We start from the raw sequence: 25,570 nt of genomic DNA, 5'->3' as shown, positions 1-25,570 counted from the left end.
TCATACATTACCATCATTGGTCAATGAGAACCCATGCAAATAACACAATGCATCATCATTGGCATATGGTTTGAGAAAACCTCACAATTACCAAACCAAGCCAAGCACAAATGCCTTACATCAATCTAATGTGCGATGTTCCATAATAATTATTCTTCCTTGGCTCTAGAGGCACCTTCAACTAAGGTTGCAAATTAACCCAATCATGATCGGACATTTATCTTGGCTTATAAGTTGGTGTAACCTATTCACTCGGTAGGCAACAACCACACCAATCCATCCCCAATCTCAATGACAAGATTTGGCACAATCCAACAGAGCCAAGACCAAAAGGGCAACTACTCACCTCAATAATGCCTTCATTTTCGTCCAGTCAAAGGTTTTTTAAAATACAACTCTTTCATTTTCTTTTGGGGAGAGAGTAAGCATGAACTATGAAATAGAGCCTTAAACCATTTAAAGAAGAATGGAAAAAAAAACACACATACACACACACAATAAAGGGTTGAAACCTAAACATTTACCTGTTTTATCAAGCACAATATTTTTAAGAAATCAATGTTGAAGGAATTGACGTACTAACTCAATATTAATCTGACTGCCAAAGTCTTAAGCATTATTTATTACATTCAAGCCACTGAGATACAGCAAACTAAAATAGAAGAACACAGCGTAGTCTGAAGTAGGCACTATGCCCTGTCTGAATAAAGTATCCTATATATGCCGTCATGTCTGGTTGCAATTTTTAGTATATTACTCCCTCCAATGACAAATATAGTATCCGAATATCTTTTGTACGCCACATGAAGCCAACAGGTGGTCCTTGGTTTGCCAATGAAAATTGTAAAAAGTAACAGACCAAAATTGAAGAATTCAACAGCAAATTTCCTTGTACATACAAAACAACACCCCCCCCCCCCCCCCCCGGCGGAAAAACTAATTGGTTAACGTATTTGCATAGAGCACGAAACGTCAAAAGCCCAGTACCGAACGACAATCAACAAATAAAACCCATTTCCCATAATGCAAATCTAAATCAAATCGAACCAATTGCTTAAGAAGAGAAATCAGTTACCAGTGATTGTGACTCCTCAAAAATTCTAATGAACGTCCGAGCCTGAAAAGGACCGCGACCAATCCGATGAAGACTTGTAAAAAGCCCTAGACCCTGAATTCGGAGAATTGGGAACGATGGTCGATCTGGATTATATGTGCGCGCGGAGATTGATCTGCATATATGGGTTTCAGATTTATGTATGGAAATGCATCGTCTTGTTCGGGAAGAGATTGAAAACGCGGAGAGGAGAGAAGATTCAACCACAATAAGAATTATATAAATCGGTGAGTTTTCCCCTTGATGTAAGATTGTTGACATTCTGACAGCTTGGAACGGGGAAATGGATAGGCATACAAGTCATTCGTTACTTTACCTTAATTACGGATTGGGCCCCTGCACTCCTCATATTCACCACTTTTACTCCTCTTGTTTTTCTTTATCACCCCGTCTGCTTAGCAAATTGCAAGATTACATTACCTAATCTCCAAATAATTGATACACCTTTGTTTGGCAAACTTTCAGACTTTAGAAAGGATAAAATAATTTTAAGTCCTCTTACAATAAGAATTATAAATAATTTTCATAATGAGATTAGCTAAATCTCACTTAAAATTATATATTTTTATCATTTTTAAAAAATCATCAATATATTAATCTCATTTTGCCTAATTCAAGTATTGACATTAAAAGAATCAGTTTAGTACTAAGGCCTTAAACCAACTTTTCCTATTGAAGACATTGTTGATCCATGCATCTTTAAAAAAAACATGGTATTATGAAATGCTAAGAGAATTAAAATTTTATGAGCAAAATAAAGGAAAGTACATATACAAAATTGTAAGTGTTGAGAATTCAATGCAAGTTCAAAGTAGTATTATAAGAGTTGGTGAAATTAATTGAATTGGAATAATGAAGGATTATATATAGCATTATTATACATTTTAGAATATCTAATGAAAATTAGGTTGAAAGTTAAGGAAATTAATAGAATTTGAAAATTGTAATTTAGTTGAAGAGCATTTTAGTAAAAATATATTAAAAAATTAAGATATTTTTAACTTTTATACTACTAGAACAATCATCTTAATCATAATGAGGAGTTTTTTTATTACTCACGTCAAATAACATAAAATTAGTCTGATGTGGATAAATTGAGAGAAGTGTGATTTCAATAGAGGGTGAGACCCATGCACCTACCCCTTATAAGTCTATGTATGTTATCTGACGTAGACAACATAACATTTTTGTAAATATAATTTTTTAAAATACTAATTCATATAGTAAATATATGTCTTTAGAAAGAAAATAAAGAACACGTAAAAAAAAAAAAAAAGGTTAGAAGAGCATGCTTGATGAATTAAAATACTATTAGAATTGATTTAATATATAATTTTTTTCCTATAATTATTTTGTTGAATCACGTGTAGTTATTAGGATTCCTAGAGCCTGTTAAGTGTCTCAGAAAAACAATATTTTTTTTAAACAGAACTTTAATTTTTAAGACACAAATACCACTTTTAAGAAAAGAATAGGTTAAGTTGATTTTAAACAAAAATAAACTTGCAAAAAAACTTGTTTCTTTATTAACACAACTCTACTTTTAGTAGAGTCCCTAGAAAATGACCACTTTTTCCCTCCACGAATTTGTTTAAAATGCAAATTTAATTTTAAGTTATTTGCATATTTATAACGCAACAATACGGCATTTAAAATTAACAAATATAATACCACACTTAATTACTAAACACTAACACCACTACACAAAAAAATAAAAACAAAAACACAAACACGACATAACGAAACAAACCCTTAATCAGTAATGCCTAGACTGTACAGTTTACAGTAATTTGGCCAAAAAAAAAAAACAGAAAGTAATACCAGTGGTAATTTTACTATTGTAGTAACAATCCGTCACTAATTATAGTAAAAAAAGAAAATATTAAGCAGTCCCATAAGGGAAATTATTTTATCTAAAGCACTGGAGTAGATTGCAACTGTGAATTGTAAGTATAAGATACATTTCTTGATAATATATAGAGTTTCGAATTCCAGACTTCATGCACACAGAAAGGTTTGCACTTATATAAGTGAAATTTATACAAGAACGAACAAGGGGGGATGGGAGGGAGGGATTTTGTGATATGGCCGATCAGATTCGTCGAAGAGAGGCCAGCCTCTTTTCAAGATCTTCAACATCTGCACTCTCCGAGCTGCATAGTCATCCAAAAATAACCAAACAAAGAACTTATAATATATAGTTGACAAAATTTACAAACCAGTGGTAACAGGAATCACTTCAGACCCTTGATAATCTTGGTAAAGAAAATGATTGATTGATCCATTAATTGCTTTCACTTAACCATGGTTATTTGGGATTCACTTGGCCATGACAAGATCACGGCATAAAAAGTAGCACTATTTACAATTTTCATGCAAATCCCAACAACAGGAAGGCTTAATCAACATGAACTGGTTGCTAGAAAAATGAAATATAAACACCAGTGATTAATTGCTATCAACATGCTGATAATATCACTTGCACCACATGGACATGTATGTATATATCTGCAGTGCTGAGAGACATGCTAAAGATCCAAGCAAGGTTGCATTAATTGCAGGGCATGGTAGCTAATACACAAGCCAGAATGAAAAGGCAATGTCTTTTCTCTTTCTATAGAGCAGTTTTTGAAATTGCCTACTCGGAATTGCTAATCTCATTAATTGAAAGTGCTTATCCATGAGCTGAATTTTTTAGTCCATGGTGGATTAACATTTTTAGTTACAGAAAGTACAGAGTTTTCAGGAACCAGTATGACAATTGTGAACAAGGCTAAATGGGTAGGAAACTTGAGTGATTTAATGGACTGCATAAGCTACAACAAAGAGGTAATTTATAAAGCACCATTCTTTTAGAGATTGGCAATTCTATATACATGCATATTCAGAATATGTTTTCTGTTCAAATTGAAGGTGCACATACCTAGGAACAACATTCTCAATCTTCTTTGATGCAATCCGGCCCTTTGGGGCTGATGATAACTGTTACACAAGGATGAGTACAATCAGAGATTTGAAGAGATTTTCTATCACTGCCAAAAATAAGATAACCCTAGTGTATGTAAATCAACATGCAGAAACCAACCTGTGACGCAATATCCACACCAATCTCATCAAGCACCTACAAATGAACGTGCAAAACCCATATCATAAGCAAAGAAATTGGAGTTCCACAAACTGACAACTTGCTAATACTGCACCTGGTTGGTTAGCTCCTCTGTTTCCTCTTCAGCCTCATCTCTGTCCAAAGTTTCATCTATGGATTCTGACATCATCTCAATCTATATACAGAACATCCATATTTAAGATATCCATTGGACATATGAGCACACTCACACAACAGAATTAACCAACACAATCTAGAAAGATAAATTGGTTTTAGCGATCTCGAAAGAAGTTGACCAATCCTCCTTTGTAATCCTGTTAACAAGGCCCCCATAAAGGATGCTGTTTTCATTCAACAAGATAAAAAGTTGCTGTTCTGAGCCTATTTAGCTGTTCTGAGCCTATTTAACCTAATTAGCAGAGAAACTGACTCGAAGAATACCAGAAGCCGTAGATGATATGAATCTAATCTTGAAACTACGACAGATCAGAGAATGTGTAGAAAAAAAGAAAAAATGAAGCATGGTTAGTTAATAGAAATTATACCGTCATGTCCATCTGTGCTGACTGCTTCTGGAAGTCCTTTATCACTTTAGCTTGTTTTACAGGGGCCATTTGCTGAGATGGTAAAAAGAAAAAAATGGAAAACCACTTGAGTCAACCAAAGCAAATTAGAAAGCCCACACCCAACAGGGTGATCTTTTGAGTTAAGTTACCTAAACTAAAAATGTAATTCAAACACTTGATGTAATTCGGGTATAGAATTAGAGAGTTCAGTCTTGAAACATCCTGCAGGAAGCCAAATAAATAGAGCGGCTAACTTAATCACCAGCAATCATTTTCTAAATTATTTCTTGCAGCATGAAAGGCTAATCTTTAGAAAATTTATTTTCATCAAAAACATATTAAGGATATTTTGATCATTTCTCACACTCTTCAACTACATACCTTGTTCATAGCAGCCATTGCTTTAGTTGCACCTTTCATTCCTGTAGAAATAGAAGTGCTGGCATACAAGGCCTGCAGAAGTACCAAGTTATAAAGTTTATTGTCTTTAATGCCCCTCCTATTGAGAGGAAAAGAGATATGATAAACAGAAAGAGACATCAGGATGTAGGAAAATCAGTTTTGAGTGCAAAATAACCAGACCTGTGTATGAGTTGCTACACCTCTTATTTGGGCACGACTCCCCTGCAAATTTGTTATTTGTTGGCGCAGTCGGACAAGCTGACGAGCTAAGATTCTTGTGGCAGCCTTAGTAAAATAAAGAAATTTTTAATTCAAAATGAAGATGAAATTGTAGTTTTTAATATCTACCCCATATGTCAGAAACAGAATTTGAAAAATCATTACAGGATGATAAAAGTATCTTTGAACTCATGACAGAACATGCCTATCTAAATAATACCCTAGGTCGCCATAAATATTACAACTGAAACTGTCATCCTATAACTAATGAATGAGGAGTTACATAATAAAAATCTCTTATTAGGGCATTAACTTATAAAAATATGCCACAATAAAAAAAAAAATATCAAATTATTGTTACCCAACCATCTAAACTACTAGATAAAATTTCACATTTTGTACTCAACATGTACTTGTTATATGGGATGAGCCACAAAAATAATCTAGATAGATATTTAGGAAAGAAAGTTAACAGCTGTGTCCAGTAGATATAGACAATCCTCAAGGAGAAACCTATTAACTGTATGTTAATAAACAAAACAAACTATCCCATAAAATAAAGAATCATGAAAAACAACAATATTCATTTTTAAATAGGGTAAATTGCACTTAGACCCTATGGCTTGAGTCATTTGCACAGAGATTCCCTGTGCTTTAGAAACGGCTATGGAGATCCCTGTAGTTTTATTTTTTTGCTCCATTAACTTGAGCCATAATTAAGTTAAAATAACCTAATCAACCCTAATTAAATTGCATTAAACTTATATTCAACCAAAAAATAAAAAATAATAATTCAGAAAACAAAACTCAATAAAAATTAAAAACAAAAATTCCAAAAAAAAATCACCACGGACAAAAGATGGTTCCAGCCACTAGAAGCTCATGGTTGGTGGGTAATCCAATGATTAGAACCATCGATGACAATGGGGGGTTCCAGTTGCTAGAACAAGAGGAAAGAAAGAAAGAAATGAGAAGAAGTAGAAGAAGAAGAAGAAGAAGCAGTCTATCAAACAGATATCCGACAGCATGTAGGTTTTCTGCATTGTCTCTGCTTCCCATGGTTCCAATGGGGCATGATTCCAAATCGTGCCAAATCTGAAATCATTCCACTAGTGAAATCGTCTTCTTCTCCAAATCATGCCAGATCTTCTATCAATGGGGAATGATTTTGTTGGTGAAACTGACAAGGCACAATTCTAGTGGCTCCAAGACTGAACTTCTTGGTCTTTGGACAATGGGGCACAATTTCATTGATGGCAAGATTGTAATGGCTCCCTTCAAACTCCTTGGTCTTTGGACTCCACCTCTTCCTCCTCCTCCTAAACCCTAAACCCTAAACTCCTCCTTCTGCTTCTTCTCCTGTCTATCTCTCCGGTTCCAAGAACTAGAACTCGTCATCGATAGGTTCCAGTTGCTAGAACCCACTGACTTCTTCTCCTCCCCCTCCTCTCCTCCCTCCCTTCCTCCCTCTAGTTCCATTGACTAGAACCCATCACCATCAATGGAATTCCAGTCACTGAGACTTGCCAACAATGAGCTTCCAACAGTTGGAACCGCCGCCAACCGTGGTGATTACTTCTTTTTTTTTTTTTTTTTGGAATTTTTCTTTTTAATTTTGATTAAGTTATGTTTTCTAATTATTTTTTTTTATTTTTCGTTAAATATAAGTTTAATGCAATTTAATTAGGGTTAACTATATTATTTTAAATTAATTATGGCTTAAGAAATGGAGTTAGTATCAGATGGGGTGTCTCAGCAAAAAAACAAGACCACAGGGACCTCCAAAGCCATTTCTAAAGGAGAGGGGGTCTAAGTGCATTTTAACCTTATAAATATAATGAAGAAAGATTCCACCTCAATTGATGTACAAGGTTACAATGTAGAATCTCAACTTTCAAGTAGAGTTGAAACAGTTTAAGGCTGATAAATAAGCAATAAAGGGGAAAACTAAGACATTTACTAATACTCTAAGCCATACCTAGATGATTACCAAAATATAAACAAAATTACATTAGTTTCTAAATCCAGTCATGTGCCATTTCAAATCCTGTCAACTCTTCAAATACATTTATCTTCCTACCAAATTCCCCCAAATGCTTGCCCATCAACACCAACTTGCCAAAGATTTAAGACAGATCTCCAATGCCACGTTTGACCTTCAACAATTCCCACAATGGTCTCTTTTCCTTCATCTCAACTTTCAAGTAGAGTTGAAACAGTTTAAGGCTAATAAATAAGCAATAAAGGGCAAAACTAAGACATTTACTAATACTCTAAGCCATACCTAGATGATTACCAAAATATAAACAAAATAACATTAGTTTCTAAATCCAGTCATGTGCCATTTCAAATCCTATCAACTCTTCAAATACATTTATCATTCCTACTGAATTCCCCCAAATGCTTGCCCATCAACACCAACTTGCCAAAGATTTAAGACAGATCTCCAATTTCACGTTTGACCTTCAACAATTCCCACAATGGTCTCTTTTCCTTCATCTTTACCTTGCTTGTGTTTGATGGGGGCACTATGGAAAGAGGTCTAAAGGTCACGGTCTAAAGCTCACAATCACTCAAATCCTAACTCAAATAGATAGATTGAAGACCTTATCAACAGCACCAATAATGCATCTTCCATTACCCTTTGCATTCAACCTTACCCATTGAAAATGGTTTTCTTCATCAAGTTCCACAAAAACACCACAGCCACCCTCTATTTCTTTGAACAATGCAATGTTCCAAAGACCGATCATACCTAGGTTAAGAAAAGAAGTTGATGATGAATGGAATGTTCCAAAGATGAATTGGCAGCCGCAATACCCTAAAACTAGATCTCTTCAAGCACACAAAGCCCGTGCCTGCAATTTCCAAATGCAGATATAAATGGAGCTTGTGATTGATGTAATACCAAATTGAGCTTAAAATCCTATCGGCCTCCTCTGTTGAAACTTGAAAGCATGACAAACAAGTAAACTCCATTCATTTTTAAACTTTGCCTCTTGATTGCACTTCCAATTTGCAGCTGACCTAACCTTGAACTGCCATTGGGTACTATTGGAGAATCAATCAAGCAAGATTCATCCAAATCAAGGGATTGGCTGTGGAATCTTTCCATGTTTATTGTTTGACTTTTTTTTTTTTTAATACAGATTTGATTATGTTTCCTTTCCTCATAGTTTCCTTCTTGTAATCTTTCCTACTTTGTAAATCTCTGCATGTATATATAGGGTGATTGGCCCTACTGTCTAAATATGAAAAAACTATTACAGCTTTTCACATGGTACCAAAGCGCTTCGTTTTCTAGGGCATTTCGCTTCTCCAGCCTTCATTGCCGTTGTCTTCTTCAACCTCCATATCTGTTTTTTTGGCCTTCATTGCTGCCATTGCTTACCTACTATTCTACCTTCATCATCCCTAAGGCTTTTTCCCTGTCGGCCTTGATCGCTGCTGCTACAGTTCTACCATAGGCCGCAGCATCTCTGGCATCTGTCGTCAGTGACCTAGATCGAGAAGGTGCTACTGCTGTTTCTGGCATCCTTCGTCCATCGTTGCTACTTTATCTTCCTCGCTCTGCTTGCCCTATCATCTCCGACGTCAAAGCATCACATCATCTCCGGCTTCACATCTCCGCTGTTCACATCTCCGATGAGTTGTTGTGACCTGCTGTCAATCGATTTCCAGATCTGTTTGGTATTGATGTTTGCTGACAACCCATCATCTTCAATTTCTGCAAGATGTCTTCAATTTCTGCAACCAGAAACCCTAGCTCCACCTCTGTTGATCCACTGGTATGCTATTTAGAGCCAATCGCAATACTGCAGCGAGTGACCTCTAGAATCTTAACCCATCCTACCGGTTAGATGGAAGAAACTATCTGTAGTGGTCTCAAGTGGTGAGATGTTCTTAAAAGGGAAAGAAAACTTAGTCATCTTGATGGGATGGGACCACAACAAGATGACCTGAGATTTGTAACATGGGAAAAGCAGGACTCGGCAATCATGTCGCGGTTGTGGAACTCTATGCTGCCTGAAATCAGCCGCAATTGCATGTTTCTATCCACTGCCAAGGAGGTATGGGAAACTATTCGAAAAACATAACCGAAAATGCAAGATGTTGCTTTGATGTTTGAGATCAAAACCAAAATCACATCTACAAAACAAGCAAGTTTCTCTGTGACTGAATTTTACAATACACTGAACTTGATCACTATCAAAATTTGAAGATGAAAGACGCGAGAATGCCCAAACCTTGAAGGAATTTACCATTGAGTGAAGTCTTTTCTATTGTTCGGGTCAAAGAAAGCAGACGCTTGGTCATGTTGGGGTCTCAACAAATCGAAGGATCCACCATGGTATCAAGAAAGACTAATGGTGGAAAGACAACCATGGAAGGACAAACTAATCGCATTAAGCCATCCAATAAAGATAATCTTTGGTGCACTTTTTGTAAGAAGCCCAAGTACCAAGTCAAAATGGTGGATTCAAGGGACAAGCACAATAGTTAGCGAACACTACTAGAAAGATAGATCAATCAAAAGATAAGTCCACCAATAGGAAGAAATTGAGAAGTTGAGAGGTTTTATCCAATCCCTTTCCGGCTTTAATTTTGCATGCTCTCTAGCCACTTCGGGCAATTGTCTCCCTGGTTGTTCTTTAATGCTAATAAAAATCCACATCTTACTTCATATGTATTCTGTTAGTGTTGGTGCCCTAATACTAGATTTAGATGACATCTGACACTTCTATTTATAGGACTAATGATGTAATTCTTACAATATGTAATAAAATATGTTTTCATATTTAAGGTTATATCTTCATTCATAGCTCTCCAATCATTACATATGAATGAGTTCTTAGATTTTATGTTGAAGGTCTTATTCTTAAGTGTTAAGAATGTATGACAATTGACCTTTGTAATAAGGATATCTTAATGGTTATTCCCAATTCTTAGACTTCTCAGATGAGGACTATGATTAGTCAAGTACGGACTGACACATGGGATACTGCCTTTGATTAGTATGAGATGCTAATGATAAAGGATGGTGAGTCGTATGCCATAATCCATGAGATGGATATAGTATACAAGTGGGTAAGTGTCAATAGAACATTTACTGAATGTGACGCACTTGATAGATCACATGGCTCAGAGGATCTATAGTCTATCACAGGCTTCGATTGTGTTATTGGTCCTTTAACTGAAGACAACATAATTATTTTGTGTGTCAGTGCTAGGGATTTACCGTTGCTAAGAACTATCTGGTTACTGGGTGAGAGATGCACTGTGTGGTCTCTATGCAGTGACATATGGAGGCAGGCGATTGCCGGTGGGATCCATCAACCTCTAGCGTAAGGTGAACATTTTATGCGATCAGTGGTGGTCTTGATTGTAAAAACCCCTGGCCAGGGTACACTTGATTGAAAAGTGTCCCAATGTCGAAAAGAGTTCCGATGTGTCGTCTCAATCTCACCACACTGATTTTGACATAGTCATCGAGTTAGTGAGTTTGATGAGTCCATGAATCTCACTCGATCGGGATGATAACTGATTAAGGGATTATAGTACACGAGAATCGAAATCCCAAATAGGTTCTATTCTAAAGTAAGACTTCATTACTAGTAGGATTGCCCTAACATAATGCTAGTTGTCACTCAGGGTCTTTCGGAGTACATTGAGGAGATGGAGAGATCCTCGTTGTAGACCAAAATGTTTGGTCAACGTCAAAGAGTTGATGTGTCCTGATTGCTACTTAATAGTGAACCTAAAAGGTCACAAGCGGATCCGAGTATGATGGTTGACTAAGTGATTAAGGCTGAAATCGTCATTAAGAGTTAATAACATTACCGTTAACGAGTTAACGGATTGGGTTAAATGATTAATTAATAAGGAGCAATCGTCAAGAGTTGATGTGCATGTCATTAAGAGTTAACGGGGGCCTTAGTGTCATTATGAGATAATGACAGTGCTATTAAGAGTTAACATCGGGCCTAGATGCAATTTTCTGGAAGTTTTAAATAAGGGGCAAAAACGATCGACAGCCTTGGGAAGTTGTCGACCAGTTTCAAGAGAAACAGTCGACAGCTCCTTTCGAGCGGTCGACTGGTCCTGTTGCAGAGGTCACGAATGCATGATCGGTTTGTCGTCTTTTGCAACGAAAATGGGACACATGGCATGGGAGGACGAGAGGCTCGAAGGCATGCATCCTTCTTGTCGTCCCTTGGTTCCCTTTCTCTCTCCTAGTCAATTTTGTTCGATTGGGTGGGTTTTAGGCTTCTAGGGTTTTTGTATTTGACATATAAGCCAAAAGAAAAGAGAGCCACTAGGCCATTGAACCCTCACAACCTCTGGCTCGTTTTCTCCTCCCCATATCAGAGCTTAAACACTCTATGATTGCCCTTCTTCCATAGCTCCTTATAATCCCCCCATTACTATAGTAGCAACTCAAGCAAAACAGTGAGACTGTTTTGCATTTTGAACCCATTTCGAATTCCAACCCTAATCTCCTTTACTCTCTCTGTCTAGCACAAAGAGAGAGTATTGGGATTCACCATCTCACTGGAGGGTGGACTAACTAGGCCTTCCGTGCTTTCGGGAGTTGGTTTGGTCTAACCGAAAAATTGTTCGGGAGCTGTTTGGAGCAAAGAGTTGCTGCCACCGGGAGTATTTCAGCCTCTACATCGGCCTTCAAGAGTTGAAAGGTATACCTACTAAACCCCCTATGGCATGGTTTAGTTTTTTAATAGCATATGGACTCGAAATGAGTCTTGCAAAGGCGTTTTTGGTTTATGTTTCCATTGCCATTTCATTGTTTTTCGAAAAAATTTTGAAAAATCGGTTAAACCCTTGCATTGATACTCTGATAGTTGGTGTTCCTCATCATATTCTTGACTCGGGAGCAACCGACCATGACATTGTGTCCCACCTTTTTTGAAACCTATACACATTTTCCGAGAAATAAGGGGATTGTTGTTGTAAATGGCTCTCATATTCCTATTATTGGTCAAGGCAATGTCAATCTCATCCCAAATATCCCATTAACTAATGTTCTTCGTGTTCCCAAGAGCCAGATTACTAAATCTTTGAACTGCAGTGTTACTTATTTTTGACACACTATTTTCTAGGACTAGACTTCAGGGAGGAGGATTGGACTTGCTAAGGTTAAGGACAGACTCTACTATCTTGAGGCAGCGAGCACTTCTAATGGATCAGGGCAACAGTTGGCTCTCTCATCACAATATACCTCCTCTCATGCTACTTCCCAGATCTTGCTATAGCATTGTCGATTTGGTCAACCATCATTTAGCCTCTTAAAAACTATGTTTTCCGCCTTATTTCACAATACATCTCTTGACAATCTTCATTGTGAAGTCTGCGAACTTGCTAAACATCACAGAACTTATTTTCCTTTGGTTTAATAAAAGGTCTCTTTTCCCTTTTTCATTAACTCATAGTGATGTGTGGGGGGTCCTTCATGAGTTCGCAACTGCCCTGGGGCTAGATGATTTGTTTCCTTCATCGATTATTGCACTAGAGTCACTTGGATTTACCTCATGAAAGACAAATATGAAGTTTCCACTATTCTTCCCATTTTCTACCAAATGATCAAAACCTAATTCGAGGTGTGTATAAAATGGTTTGATCGGATAATGCCAAGGATTGCTTCAACCAATGTCTAAATCAATTCTTTCTAAAAAAAGGCATTATTCACGAGTCCTCTTTTGTAGATGCCCCCCGACAAAACGACGTGCTTGAAAAGAACAATCGTCATCTCTTATGTCATGTGTTCCTTGTTATTTCAATCTTGTGTACCTAAACAATTATGGGGGAGAAGTCGTGCTCACTGCAACTCATTTGATTAACCATGTACCCTCTCGATCCCTTGACAACAGGAGTCCTATTTAACTCCTAATGCAACACTACCCGTCGGTCCCCATTTCCTCCACTTTGTCGCCAAAGGTTTTCGGGTGCACAACCTATGTACATCTTCATCAACATAGCTGTCGGGAGCTTAAGTGTAACTTCCTTAGCTATTCTAACACTTAGAAAGGGTATAAGTGCTATCATCCATCCACTCGTAAATTCTTTGTCTCTATGGTAACAATGGATGTTACCTTTCACGAAGATACCCCTTTTTTTCTTCTCTCCTGAACCTCATCTTCAAGGGGAGCACTATTGTGAATATGAGGATCTCTCCCTCTTGACACACCTTCCCTCTTTTATCATCCTCTCAACAACCCAGCCAGCTTTCTTCAACCTCTTCACCTAGATCCCTTCCATCTCAACCTTCCACCTTATCTCCAGCTACCCCAATTCAATTAGATATTGATTATGATGAGCACACAGCTAAATTGCAACGGCTAGCCTTGAATCCAAGAGAAACTCTCGTCTACTCAAGAAGGAAGGAAGTTGATCCTAGACCAACAACACAAGTTCAAGATACTTGCTTGAATGAAGGTAATACCACTTATTCCTACTCCAATCTTTGTGGAAGAACCTAAGCCCCATGATCTTGACTTACCCATTGCATTAAGAAAAGGCACCCAAGAATGCACAAAACATCCTATCTACCCCATATCCCAATTTGTATCTAACCATAGATTGTCCTCACAATATCAAGCCTTTCTTACCTCATTGGACATTATAGAAATCCCAAAGTCAATTCATGATGCATTGAAGGATAAGAACTGGATGCTTGCTATGAAAAAGGAAATGAAAGCACTAGAAAAGAACATAACTTGGGAGGTTATACCAGTGGGATGTAAATGGGTGTTACAATGAAATACAAATATGATGGGACACTCAAAAGATACAAAGCAAGATTAGTACCAAAAGGATATACACAAACCTATGGAATCGATTATCAACAAACATTCTCTCTTGTAGCCAAGATAAATATAACTAGAATACTCATTTCTCTTGCTACTTGTTTTTATTGGCCACTGTTGTAGTTTGATGTTAAGAATGCCTTCCTCTATAGTGACTTGAAAGAGGAAGTTTATATGGAGCCTTCGCCTGGGTTTGAAGAACTATTTGGGGATAATAAGGTGTGTCATTTGAAAAAGGCCATGTATAGGCTAAAACAGTCTCCAAAGGCGTGGTTCGAAAGATTTACAAAGGCAATGAGGAAACTAAGATATAAACAGAATTAGGGAGATCGAACCCAGTTCATAAAACATAATGGAGAAGGTAAGATCATTGCCTTGTTGGTTTATGTTGATATTAAAAGACTTGCTCTGAGAGAACATAACATCTGGCATAAGAATTTGAAATTAAAGGTCTTGGTAAGCTAAGATAATTTCTTGGATTGAAGTAACCTACTCCAAAAATAATATATTTTTATCCCAAATGAAGTATATTTTGGACCTGCTAAAGGAAACAGGAAAACTTAACAGAAAGACAAGAAGTTCCCCCATTGACCCGAATTACAAAATAGGGTCAAAAGATGGAGGCAACACAGTTAATGTTAAATCATTCGTATTAGATTAGCTAGAGAGTCTGGGGAGGGCATTTATGTCAGGGATGTATTCGATATTTCATTAGTTAGTATTTTTGTTAGTTGGTTAGTTGTAACGGCCAAGGTCGGCCGATTATGTCTTGTTTGGTCCACCTCGTGTTCTATAAATAGGGGGTCATGAGGTCTCTTCTATTCATTTTGTTTTCATTCTATCTTGTGTGTGAGTATGTGCTGTGTGACAGAAAAGCTAGTGAGTGCTTTGTAATCTTGGGTTTAACTTTGTATTGCTTGGGAATAGGGTTGTGAGAGTGTTCTACAGTGCATGTAATTGTTCTTGTGATTCAAGATAGTGGAGAAGAGGTCTAAGGCAATTTGGATGTAGGGTTCCTTTCAAGGGAACTAAACCAAGAAAAATTTTGTGTCTTCTTGTGTGTGTGTGTGTGTTCATCTATTCTCTGTTGTTTTCATATTCTGTTTTATCTTGTGTGTGGAGAGAGTTTCCTATTATTCTTGAGGGTTGAGTGTTTGAATAAGTGAGGCGGAAGACTAGGATAACAGTTAACAAAGGCAAATAGATGTCTTATACCAAACCCGATATTGCTTACTCTGTGGGAATAGTTAACCAATTTATGCATGACTCAAGGAAAGAATACCTACAGGCTGTAAATAATCCTACATTACTTAAAGGCAACTTCAGGAAAAGGAATCATGCTTCGGAACAATGGTGGTATGACTCAAAGCTTATTCTGATGCTGACTGTGCAGGTTCACTTATGGACATACAAACCACATCAGGCTACTATACATTCCTAGGAGGAAACTTGGTCACATGGAGAAGTAAAAAGCAAAGTGTGGTTACTAGATCAAGTGTTTAGGCAAAGTTTAGAGCTATGGCTCATGGAGTATTTGAACTTCTATGGCTGAAAATTATTTAAATGACCTCAAGATCAAATCGGAAGGGATGATGAAACTGTACTGTGATAACAAGTTTGTTATTAGCATTGCTCACAATCCAATCTAGTATGATCGTACCAAATATATAGAGGTTGATAGATATTTCATCAATGAAAAATAGGGCAATGGCTTAATAAATACTCCTTATATGCCAACATAAAACCAATAGCAAATATCTTAACCAAAGGTCTTCCACCAACAAGATTTCAAGAGATTGCATGCAAGTTAGGAATGGTCAACATATACTCTCCAGCTTAAGAAGGAGTGTTGGAGAATCAAGCAAGCAAGATTCATCCCAATCAATCTCCTATGATTGTCGGATTGGTCACATAGAGAACTAAAAAGCAAAGTGTGGTTGCTAGATCAAGTGTCGAGGAAAAGTTTAGAGCTATGTTCATGGAGTATGTGTAAACTTCTATGGCTGAAAATTATTTTAAATGACCTCAAGATCAAACAGAAATGGATGATGAAACTGTATTGTGATAACAAGTTTGCTATCAGCATTGCTCACAATCTAATCCAGTATGATCGTACCAAGCATATAGAGGTTGATAGACATTTTATTAATGAAAAATTGGACAATGACTTAGTAACTATTTATATGCCAACATAAAACTAATAGCAAACATCCTAACCAAAGGTCTTCCACCAGCAAGATTTTAGGAGATTGCATACAAGCTAAAAATGGTCAACATATACTCTCCAGCTTGAGAGAGTGTTGGAGAATCAATCAAGCAAGATTGATAGGGATGAATCTCTGTGAGTATATATAGGGTGATTAGCCCTACCGTATGAATATGAAAAAACTATTACAACTTTTGATAGGTACTTCCATCCCAAAGCCTTCCAACCATCTAGAAAGATAGTTCTTTTGCTAGCAAGCTCTAACATCATTTGGGATAGCTAAGACCTCCAAAGTGTTTTCATCACACAACTATGGTAAGTCCAAAAGAGTCCTTTGTGGCCAATAAGGCAATTTTAGCTACTTAGAACAACACTTGCCATTGACAACATCTAGTAGGTTCTAGACTTAGAGTCAAGGGTGTGCTCACCAAGAGGCTCCATTCGTCCCCAACATCTAATATTCATATCTTTATCAACCCACAAGGTATAGCTAATAGCACCCTAACCTCCACAAAGGAACCCTTGTTGTTGCACCATTACAATCTTCCTCTCCTATATCTCAACAATTACCTACCACAACCCAAGTATTACAAGGATTTTGGAAGGAGGTTGAACTATGATAATCTATCAACCTAGCAATCTCAATTCATCTCCCCAAAGAATAATTCATTAAGAATTTGGTTTAGGGCAATAAATATTATCTCAGGTTTCAACCTCAAAACACTAGCTCATGAGTATTTTCTCCATGGACTAACGCATCAAGGGTGCATGCATCAAACACTAGACCAAAAGTATTGCTACTAGACCTTTAGCCAACACGAAAGTAAAAACAACACAAATTTTCCTAATCTATAATACTTCAACCTACTATGTTAGTGTCACCAATTTATGCAATCACTGGGCTATAGCTTATATTTGTGTGTTCCCTAACTCCATTTACAAAAAAGGAATGAACTTGAACTTATACTTGCCTCATTTCCAGTTTTAGCTGTTTTCTTGATCTCTGCAACCAACTTCTTCTCCTGAAATACCAGATTCCTATTACAAGTAGAACATTGAGAAACTCAACGGAATAAACCCTTGCATATAGCAACATACCTCCATTTGTAAAGAAGCAATCTCACGTTCAATGCCTGCACTAAGCACACCAAGATGATATAAATGATAATCATAGTTGGATGTATAATATCAAATGTTATCAATGGAATCTACATAGAACTATTATAACTTGTATAATAATCACTTTTGGAGGTCTCTACCCATGCTGACATTATTTAGAACATTGATCCAAAACATAATCAACTTGTGACATCCTCATCTTGCTGAAAAAGATTTAAATTTGATGTTTATGGTTAGCCTACTCAACTATTGGCACTTTCAAGTAATTAGTTACAATGAAATCAGAACTTCAAAATGCATAAAGTTTTTCCTCCTTATAGGTGGCTAACTCTTGCAGATTTTCGCAATTTACTTAAATGACAAATGTTGAGAACTACCAAGTGGTAATAGATCACTGCTTGAGGACAAAAACAGCCAAACAATAATAAACACTGCAAAAGTGATCCCTTTGAATTGTCCTGCTGTGCCCTATTGGTCATTAGCACTGAGAAGAAGCTCAACTTTGGTGAACCACAGTGTACCAGGAACTAAGGTTGAACTTTCTAAGAGTTTTTTGAAAAATTGAAACTATCTTTAAAAAAAATTAACAAAATAAAACTCAAACAAACTAATTCCCACACTAAAAACTCTAGGTCATATCAACCACTCATCTTGTTCAATCGAGGTGGTCAGAAAAACAAGGGGAAGAACAACGGATAAAGTGATTTTGAAAAATAAAGCAAAAACTGCCAAGGCAGTTTCAACTTTAAACCAGAAACCACTTTAAAGCTGCCTTTGGCGTAACCAAGATCACTGTTTCCACCTTTAGGCAGAAACCGTGAATGCAGCTTCTGCCAAGAGTGGCTTCAGCTTTAAATTTAATACAGCATTAGCATTTTTTTTTTTTGCCTTGTATTCCTACCTTGATGCTTCTTTGAACAACAGAAGTGAGTGATTTAACATTTTTAGTATGGAAATTAGTTTTGTTGGGTTTTATTTTGACCATTTTTTTTTAACATAGCTTCAAATTTTGAAAGGAAAAAAAATCACCTTTGCAAAATAATTATACACATAAAAATCTAGAGTTTAAGATCTCCTAATCATTGCCTAAAACATTGAAGCATGAATCAGTGTGCCAATTAAACAAGACAAACCTGATACTTTGACTAGTCTAGTACAACTAGAATCAGAGATTTATCTAATACCTTACAATGGTTTAGAAATTTCAACAACAAACATATAGCGAATCAAAGGAAGAAAATATCCTCTCTTTTGTTTTTTTGGGGGGAGGGAGGGGAAGAGACCAACTATACCTCTAGTGGCAACTGACATTTCTCTTTTGCTTGTGCGGAGTGCATCTGTAAAAGAGAATACAATGTTGTTTTAGTTTACAATTAATTTTACAATATTGAATTATAATTTACGACCAAAAAACAAATAGATCAGAAAAACGGACCAAAACTTCATCTGGAAACAACTAACCCAAAAAAAAGAAATAATCGAATAAACAAACAAAGTACAACTGAAAAGGGTGAGAATGCGAAGCAATTTTGGGAACTAAGAAGAAAATAACAAAATATCAAAAATTATCCTCGTCGAACTAAAAAAAAAATAGGAAGGGAGAATTGAACGGTGAACCTACAGGTAACGAAAAGGCTGGGTAGACGAAAATCTTTGGAAAGCATGAAAAATCAGGGGGAAGACATGGCTAGATATGCATACAATAGAGAAAGAAAGTTAAGTGCAATTAAAAACCCAAATATGCCGATACCAGTAGAAGATCAAAAACCCTAAAAACAGAAAAACCCAAATATGCCTTGTAACGCTTTAATTTTGTTGCAGGAGAGATCGATGGAAGACCAAAAACACTAGAATATAGAAGCAAAACACAGAGGCTAATTTGCATTTTGCACCTTTAGGCGAGGTTTTCTTCCTGAAGATGTTCATAGCTGCCTTCGATCGGCTCCCTAGCTTTCCTTTCCCAAGATCTTCCCACCGCCCACTGACCGTTTGAGCTCTCTCTCTCTGGAAGATTGGCCTAGTGGAGCGTGCTGATGTCGGCTGTTCCAAGTATCCGAAGTAAGGGCCGAAGTAGCCGTTGTAGCAAGCTTAATTACCATAATGCCCATACTTCTCGCTCTTTTCCATTTTTTTGGGCTGACTTACTAGGGTTTAATTCTTTTTCATTTTCTATAGAGTAAATTTATTTAATATTTCTTTTCAAAGTTATTTCTAATCTTAACTTGGCATCATTTGCAATAGGATAAATTATTATATTAAATTACATAAAAAAAAAAAATATTGACATTATGAAAATATAAAAAAAATTTAAACTCATAACTTTACGCGTACAATGAAAGGTGAATATCATTTAAATTATTTTTAAAGACTTTTATAAAATTAAATTAATTAAGTAATATGTTAATTTATATGTGTTGATAAAAGATCACGATTTAATAAAAAATAGAGAAGAATTCATAATTATTTTCTTTAAAAATTATCTGTTTGAGACATAATTAATTTTTGCAATTTCCACTAAAACTTATTTACATAAAATTTGATATCATTTTTTTCACTCTCCTTACCATGCAAGTTTTTACCTTATATGCAAACTATTTTAAATGCATTTAGTGATTTTTAGTTTTAATAATCCATATTCTTACCTTATCGCTTCTCATTCAAATGACAAGGGTTTGGCATCAAATGATTAAATCATACTTTCACTAAAAAATGTTTTTATTGAAAGTGAAGCACCAGCTCCTAAAATTCAATAAATTCATCCATAGAACCCGGGGCGGATGCAAGCAGGTGAGCTGGGCTAGGCTGGAAAAAATTGGGGATGTGCTGGATTATTACTAAAAAATCAAAAAATATATTTTATAAATTTAAATTTTGTTGTGCGCTGCCTGAGCTAAAACCTTTCAACTCAGGCCGCTCACTAATAAATCCACCCATGTCTAAAGAACATTCATCCTCTCCACAATAAGACTTAATAACATGAGTTAATACTCTCCTTGAGATTTTAATTATTAGAATTTTTTCATTATGTGTGTAATATTAATTAGATCTTGTTTTTAAGAAAAAAAATCAATTGGACTATAGTTTAATAATATCTGAAGGCCCAAAAAAATTATATGTGATCATAATTGGACATTGAACTTGCTGCACCTTAATGGGTTTAGGCTTATTTATATATATATATATATATATGATTTGTGGAATAAGTATAGGCCCAATAAGGTTTTGTGATAGGTAAAACCCTATTAGCTCTCTCTATATATAGTTAGGTCCTTTCTTCTCTCTGATGATTCTATTACACCATTTTTTTCTCATTAAGAAAAGATTAAGGCATAATAGCAGAAAAGAAGAGGAAGATTTGGTCCAGGGAAGTATATTTGTGCTTGTTATTGCAAACAAGATTTTTATCGCTATTATGGAGTTAAGAGGTATTCTTCTTCTTTATTAATATCAGTATTTTATATGATATGTAAATTTAATATATATACATTGAAGCATTTATATCTAACACTAATACCTTTAACTCCATCACAACCTCCCTCATTGTTGGTCTTTTCCTTCCATTCATCGCCAAGTATGTCTTTGCAATCTTAGCAGCAGCCAAGATCTGTCTTTCCCACCCTCTTTCACCACTCAAGCATTAAGAATGTCGTTCAGGTGGTTCTCCTCCATTGCTAATATAATATGACGCATGCTGCCAGACAGCCTTTCTTCAGCTGATTTAGCAGACATAATGGGGTTTTGCCCAGTTAATAGTACCAGTTAATAAGTACTACCATAAAACTATAGATATCACTCTTTTCTGTGAACTGCCTTGATCTGAAGTTCTGAGGGTTTATGTAACCAAATTGCCTTGCATTAATGGGTGCGCCAGCGGTGCAATGCGGACAGTAGGGTGTTAGCGGTTCGGATTGGTCCGATTTTATAAAAATTCAGTAATTGAATCATTTTTAATGATTCCGAAAAAATAAGAATTGTAACCGAACCATTATATATATAAAATCAAATCACGACAAATCCGTCACACCAAACCGATTTCTGTTCTATCCAATTAACATTTAGCTTTTAAACATCACCAGATCGGTTTCGGTTCTATCCAATTAACATTTAGTTTTTAAACATTTTCGTAAAATATAAAATTACAAACAAATTTATTAATTAAAATAAACCCATAATTTCATTAATACTTCAAGTCTTGAAGTAAAAGTAGAACAAAATAATTCATATACTATTTCATCAAATGAGATTATATCGATAATTTAATATAGCAATAGAGCATAAAAGTCTAGAAATAAAAGAGTTCATGAATCTCGTTAGATTTTTAGAAAGTGATACTATTTATGAGTATATGTATATATATATATATTCAAAAAATTATAATATATATATAAGTATAATATTGGTTTCAGTTCGGTTAGAACCACAATTTGAAAAAAAAAAAATAGTAATCAAACTAAATATATCGGTTCTTAATTTTTTAGAACTAAAACTTAACTATAGAATTAATTCAAAAGGCACGATTCGATCCAATTCGATCTGATTCACCGATTTACGAATACTTTTTTTGTCACCCATAGCAGATAGGCTAGAGTCCTGGCAACTTCTGCAGCAATCCGCCAGCATAAATCCTAGGCAAGCAGGAACTTCACATTTTGGTCGTGGGTATAATGAAAGAGAGTTCCATTAGAAATGAACTCATACACTAGCATTGGAACTTGTGTCCCCAAACAATACCCCAACAGCTTAACCGCATTCTGATGGTTTATTTGTGATAAAATGACATCCTCATTGATGAACTACTCAAGTTGGCATTCATCCACCTTTTTGGATTTCTTGATTGCAACTATTTTACCATCTGAAACATTCTTTTGTAAAAGGTTCCTTAGTCGCCTTGGCTAAGGATTCAATTCACGTTGTAGTTGTCAGTGGTCTGCTCCAACTCCTTTGATGCGAATAACTTGGTTGCCTCAAAATTACCTTTATCAGATGATACCTATTGTTGCAATAATAAGCCACCATTTCGTTTGAAGAACCTCTCCTTGAGCTTAGTTTCTTTTCTTTCCTTCATTACTTTCCACAACAACCAGATGACCAATAAGTAAAATTAGTACTCCAAGACCAGTGCAAGTTCCTACCAAATTTGAATAAAGCAAAGGAAGCACTTCATAAACCCAAACATTGAGTTCTTGATCAGAAAATATTTAAGTTTCAAAGAATGCTTGAAAAGTTGGGAGGGTGTGACTGAAAGATTACAGGTTTGAGCTGCAAAAATAGCATATTTACAAAGTATGTGTAAGGCTGCGTACTTCTTTTTTTTTTTACCAAATTGTCACAAATTTTTTTCTTATCCAGAGCCTGTATTCCTTAATCCTATCCAATACATCAAAATTTGAAACCTTTATGGAATAAAATTAAGCACCAACCGACTAGCAGGTCATCAAAAACCTGATTGTAGAATTCAATGTATCTGGCTCACCTAAGATCTGATGATATTCTCAATTGATTTGATCGAATTTTGAAAAGTCTCTCTCACCCTCCCCCTTAACAGTGGAGCTTTCGACGATCAAGATGTTCTCGCCCTCCCCATTTGGGCTCTCGCTCGAGTCGGAATCTGGTAGGCTTTTGACTCAATCGTTTAGTCTACCTATCGGGCGCCAATAAAAGAAAAAGTTTTCGCATGGGTTTTTGATGCAGAACCGATGCGAGAGGGAGAATAAATATGGGAGAAGCCTTATATGGTTCCCCTTCTTCCAGTCCCGACCTCAAGTAAATAAATATAAGCAAAATATCAAAGTGGGTTAAGAAGGATATAGAAATTGAAGTTGAGGATGGATACTGTCTGAACTTCTTGTGCGTTTTTAGTTAGAAGAAGAGCTTACCCAAAATTATCACCTTCTTTCGACCATCATTGCACAGTTTATAGCAATTAAAACTCCCAAGAAGGACAAATTAATCTGGGGGAAAGCACTCATAGCTTCCATTTGTATTTTTACACACGTGACTACATCTATTCAGGCTACACTCTGCCCACTATTCGATATCCGGCATTCATCCAGAGAGAAAACACAAGGACAATAACACGGGATTTCATAGTGGTTTTGAAAACACAAGGACAACCACGAAAGTATACTTGCAGCCTGTAGGATCGCCATTTGGATTGATGCCAATCAGAGATGCATCAAAGAAGTCGAGGAAGAAAGGGATGCTTGACTGGCAGCAGTTGATGCCATTGCAGCCAGTTTCCCTGGAAGAATAACCATTCATGCAGATTGACAAGCAGCAGCTGAGGATGCCTGTTTGCCAGGTCAAATAGGCAAAATTGCGGCCAATGACTCTGGACCTATTGCGGGTGTCTGATAATGTAAATGGGCTTCAACTCAAGTCTGCATGCAGATATTTGCCCCTGCGAGGATAATGAGAAGTGATGATTGGATTTTTTACTTGGGCAGGACCTTCTACTGAAATATTCAGCACCTTCAGGTTGATGCCGCCTTTTTTTTTTTGTGTGTGTGCTTAGAACTGCCTAGCCCATATATTCTTTCGGAACCGTCCTCCAGGTTGATACTTTCAAGATATAGTTTTGGTGGGCAGTGAGAATTATTGCAGAATACTGAAAAACCTTCACAAAGCTATAATTGGCTCCGATTCCAAATGACTATGGGATGGAAATGCTCCCACAGATGTCTGGACAATGAGGCCATTATCCTTCCATCGGTTGATGTAATATCCTGCATTCTCCGTGCACCCCACCATCGTAATACTTTTTTTATAAAACAAAAGTTTAACAAAATAGTTCACAATTATAGGAAAATTTTTTAATCCTCAATAATTGATAGCATTAAGTAACTATGCAGGTTGAGCATCCTATCCCAATCAGAGGCAAAGCAAGCATAATATCTCTTTGAACCTTCTTGACTCTGATGTTTTTGTAAATGTTGGGCCAGCCTATTCTGGCGGTTTCTCTGGAGAAGTAGACCCTTCATCCAGGACAAATATCCTGCAGCCACCACACTTGTCATTTTACAATAGTTTACACATCAAATAGGTTAAAGTAGTTGACCAGAATCTGCAATAAAGATGGAACTTTTCTACACCAACTGCATCCATATGGAAGAAATTTCAGTTTTCCTGTTCGAAACACCATTGTTGTCTTGACATTGACCCAACCAGAAACTGCTAAAATAAATGAAAAGTAAAATTCAGTGATTGCTGAGATAAAGGGTAGAGAAATCAACCAGAGGAAACTTACACATTGAGAATCAGAATATTCATAAAGGGTGAAAATTATCTCGGAAGAACATTCAGAAGAAGGTAACTTTAGCAAAGGTCTCTGCAATTTAGAGGCTGTTTGAGTTACCCTACCTTATAACCCGTTTTACTTAAAATATAAAAGTTGATTAATATTTAAATTAATAATATATTGAAATTGTCGACGTTTGATTTCGGCCGACCGTGATTCGTTTTGGGCCGCGGTGAGTCAATCCAAAAAAAAATACCGAGAAGGAAGGAAGAAAACCCCCCCCTCCCCCCAAAGTTCCAAGCGTGTACACCAGAATCTTTTACGTAGTTCGGCCAGAACGATGCCTAGTCCACGGCCGCCATCTCATTATTCTCCCAGAGTGGCGGTATCTGATTATTCTTTTCTGTCCTCTCTCTTTGCTCCTCATAGCCCTCTTTATTTCCATTTTTCTTGAGGGACTTTTACAATCTAGATAATATATAAAAATACAGTGTTTGTATAATGGGGGACAAATAGTTCTTACCGCCTTCGCAAGACCGGGAGTGGGATCCTCATTACGAGGGGCATGGGCTGTTACAGATAAAGTGATCGGACCCTACCTCTGACTTCTCAGCAGCTTTGCCGCTCATGCGAGCTGGAGGTTTTAGGCGAGCGACCTGGATGGCCCAGCGATCTGGAGGATATTTCAGGAGCTCGTTAGTCGATTGCTCCGAGCTCGTTGGGGGATTACCGGGAGCTCGCCATACGCTCGCTTTACGAGTTCCGGGTCTTTGATGGAG

General features: G+C 36.5%; 2 protein-coding genes and 1 pseudogene across 2 annotated transcripts in view; all 3 read right to left on the bottom strand.

Annotated features, from left to right (window-relative positions):
• LOC127794502 (protein LSD1-like) overlaps positions 1 to 1,387 on the bottom strand; it is a 33,273-nt gene extending 31,886 nt beyond the window's left edge. Inside the window, exon 1 of the mRNA XM_052325655.1 lies at positions 1,076 to 1,387. The gene's annotated coding sequence lies outside the window, so the exon portion shown is untranslated. The remainder of the gene's footprint in view (positions 1 to 1,075) is intronic.
• Positions 1,388 to 2,988: 1,601 nt separating this feature from the next.
• On the bottom strand, positions 2,989 to 19,589 carry LOC127794501 (vacuolar protein sorting-associated protein 2 homolog 2). Its single transcript, XM_052325654.1, has 11 exons — positions 19,447 to 19,589; positions 18,847 to 18,891; positions 17,534 to 17,568; positions 17,407 to 17,457; positions 5,369 to 5,473; positions 5,168 to 5,239; positions 4,766 to 4,837; positions 4,315 to 4,395; positions 4,200 to 4,235; positions 4,038 to 4,096; positions 2,989 to 3,267 (listed from the first exon to the last, which is right to left on the bottom strand). Exons 1-11 carry the CDS (start codon positions 19,478 to 19,480, stop codon positions 3,207 to 3,209), a joined length of 651 nt encoding a protein of 216 aa, XP_052181614.1. The 5' UTR covers positions 19,481 to 19,589; the 3' UTR covers positions 2,989 to 3,206.
• Positions 19,590 to 22,092: 2,503 nt separating this feature from the next.
• LOC127794632 (putative wall-associated receptor kinase-like 11) lies at positions 22,093 to 24,304 on the bottom strand (annotated as a pseudogene).
• Between the last annotated feature and the right edge of the window lie 1,266 nt (positions 24,305 to 25,570).

The sequence above is a fragment of the Diospyros lotus genome, chromosome 2 (genome assembly GCF_014633365.1).
Source record: "Diospyros lotus cultivar Yz01 chromosome 2, ASM1463336v1, whole genome shotgun sequence".
Lineage (NCBI taxonomy): Eukaryota > Viridiplantae > Streptophyta > Magnoliopsida > Ericales > Ebenaceae > Diospyros > Diospyros lotus.
Note: the sequence above shows the minus strand (reverse complement) of the source record. Positions and strands in the feature narration are given on the sequence as shown.

What these genes read in the sequence shown, in the direction of transcription:
- LOC127794501 (XM_052325654.1), bottom strand. Translation starts at nt 19,480, where the DNA reads ATGAACATCTTCAGGAAGAAAACCTCGCCTAAAG. An exon ending in GAAGAAAACCTCGCCTAAAG is followed by an intron (nt 18,892 to 19,446) that starts GTGCAAAATGCA and finishes TCTCTTTTACAG; the next exon opens with ATGCACTCCGCACAAGCAAA. An exon ending in CAGCTAAAACTGGAAATGAG is followed by an intron (nt 5,474 to 17,406) that starts GCAAGTATAAGT and finishes TATTTTACTAAG; the next exon opens with GCTGCCACAAGAATCTTAGC.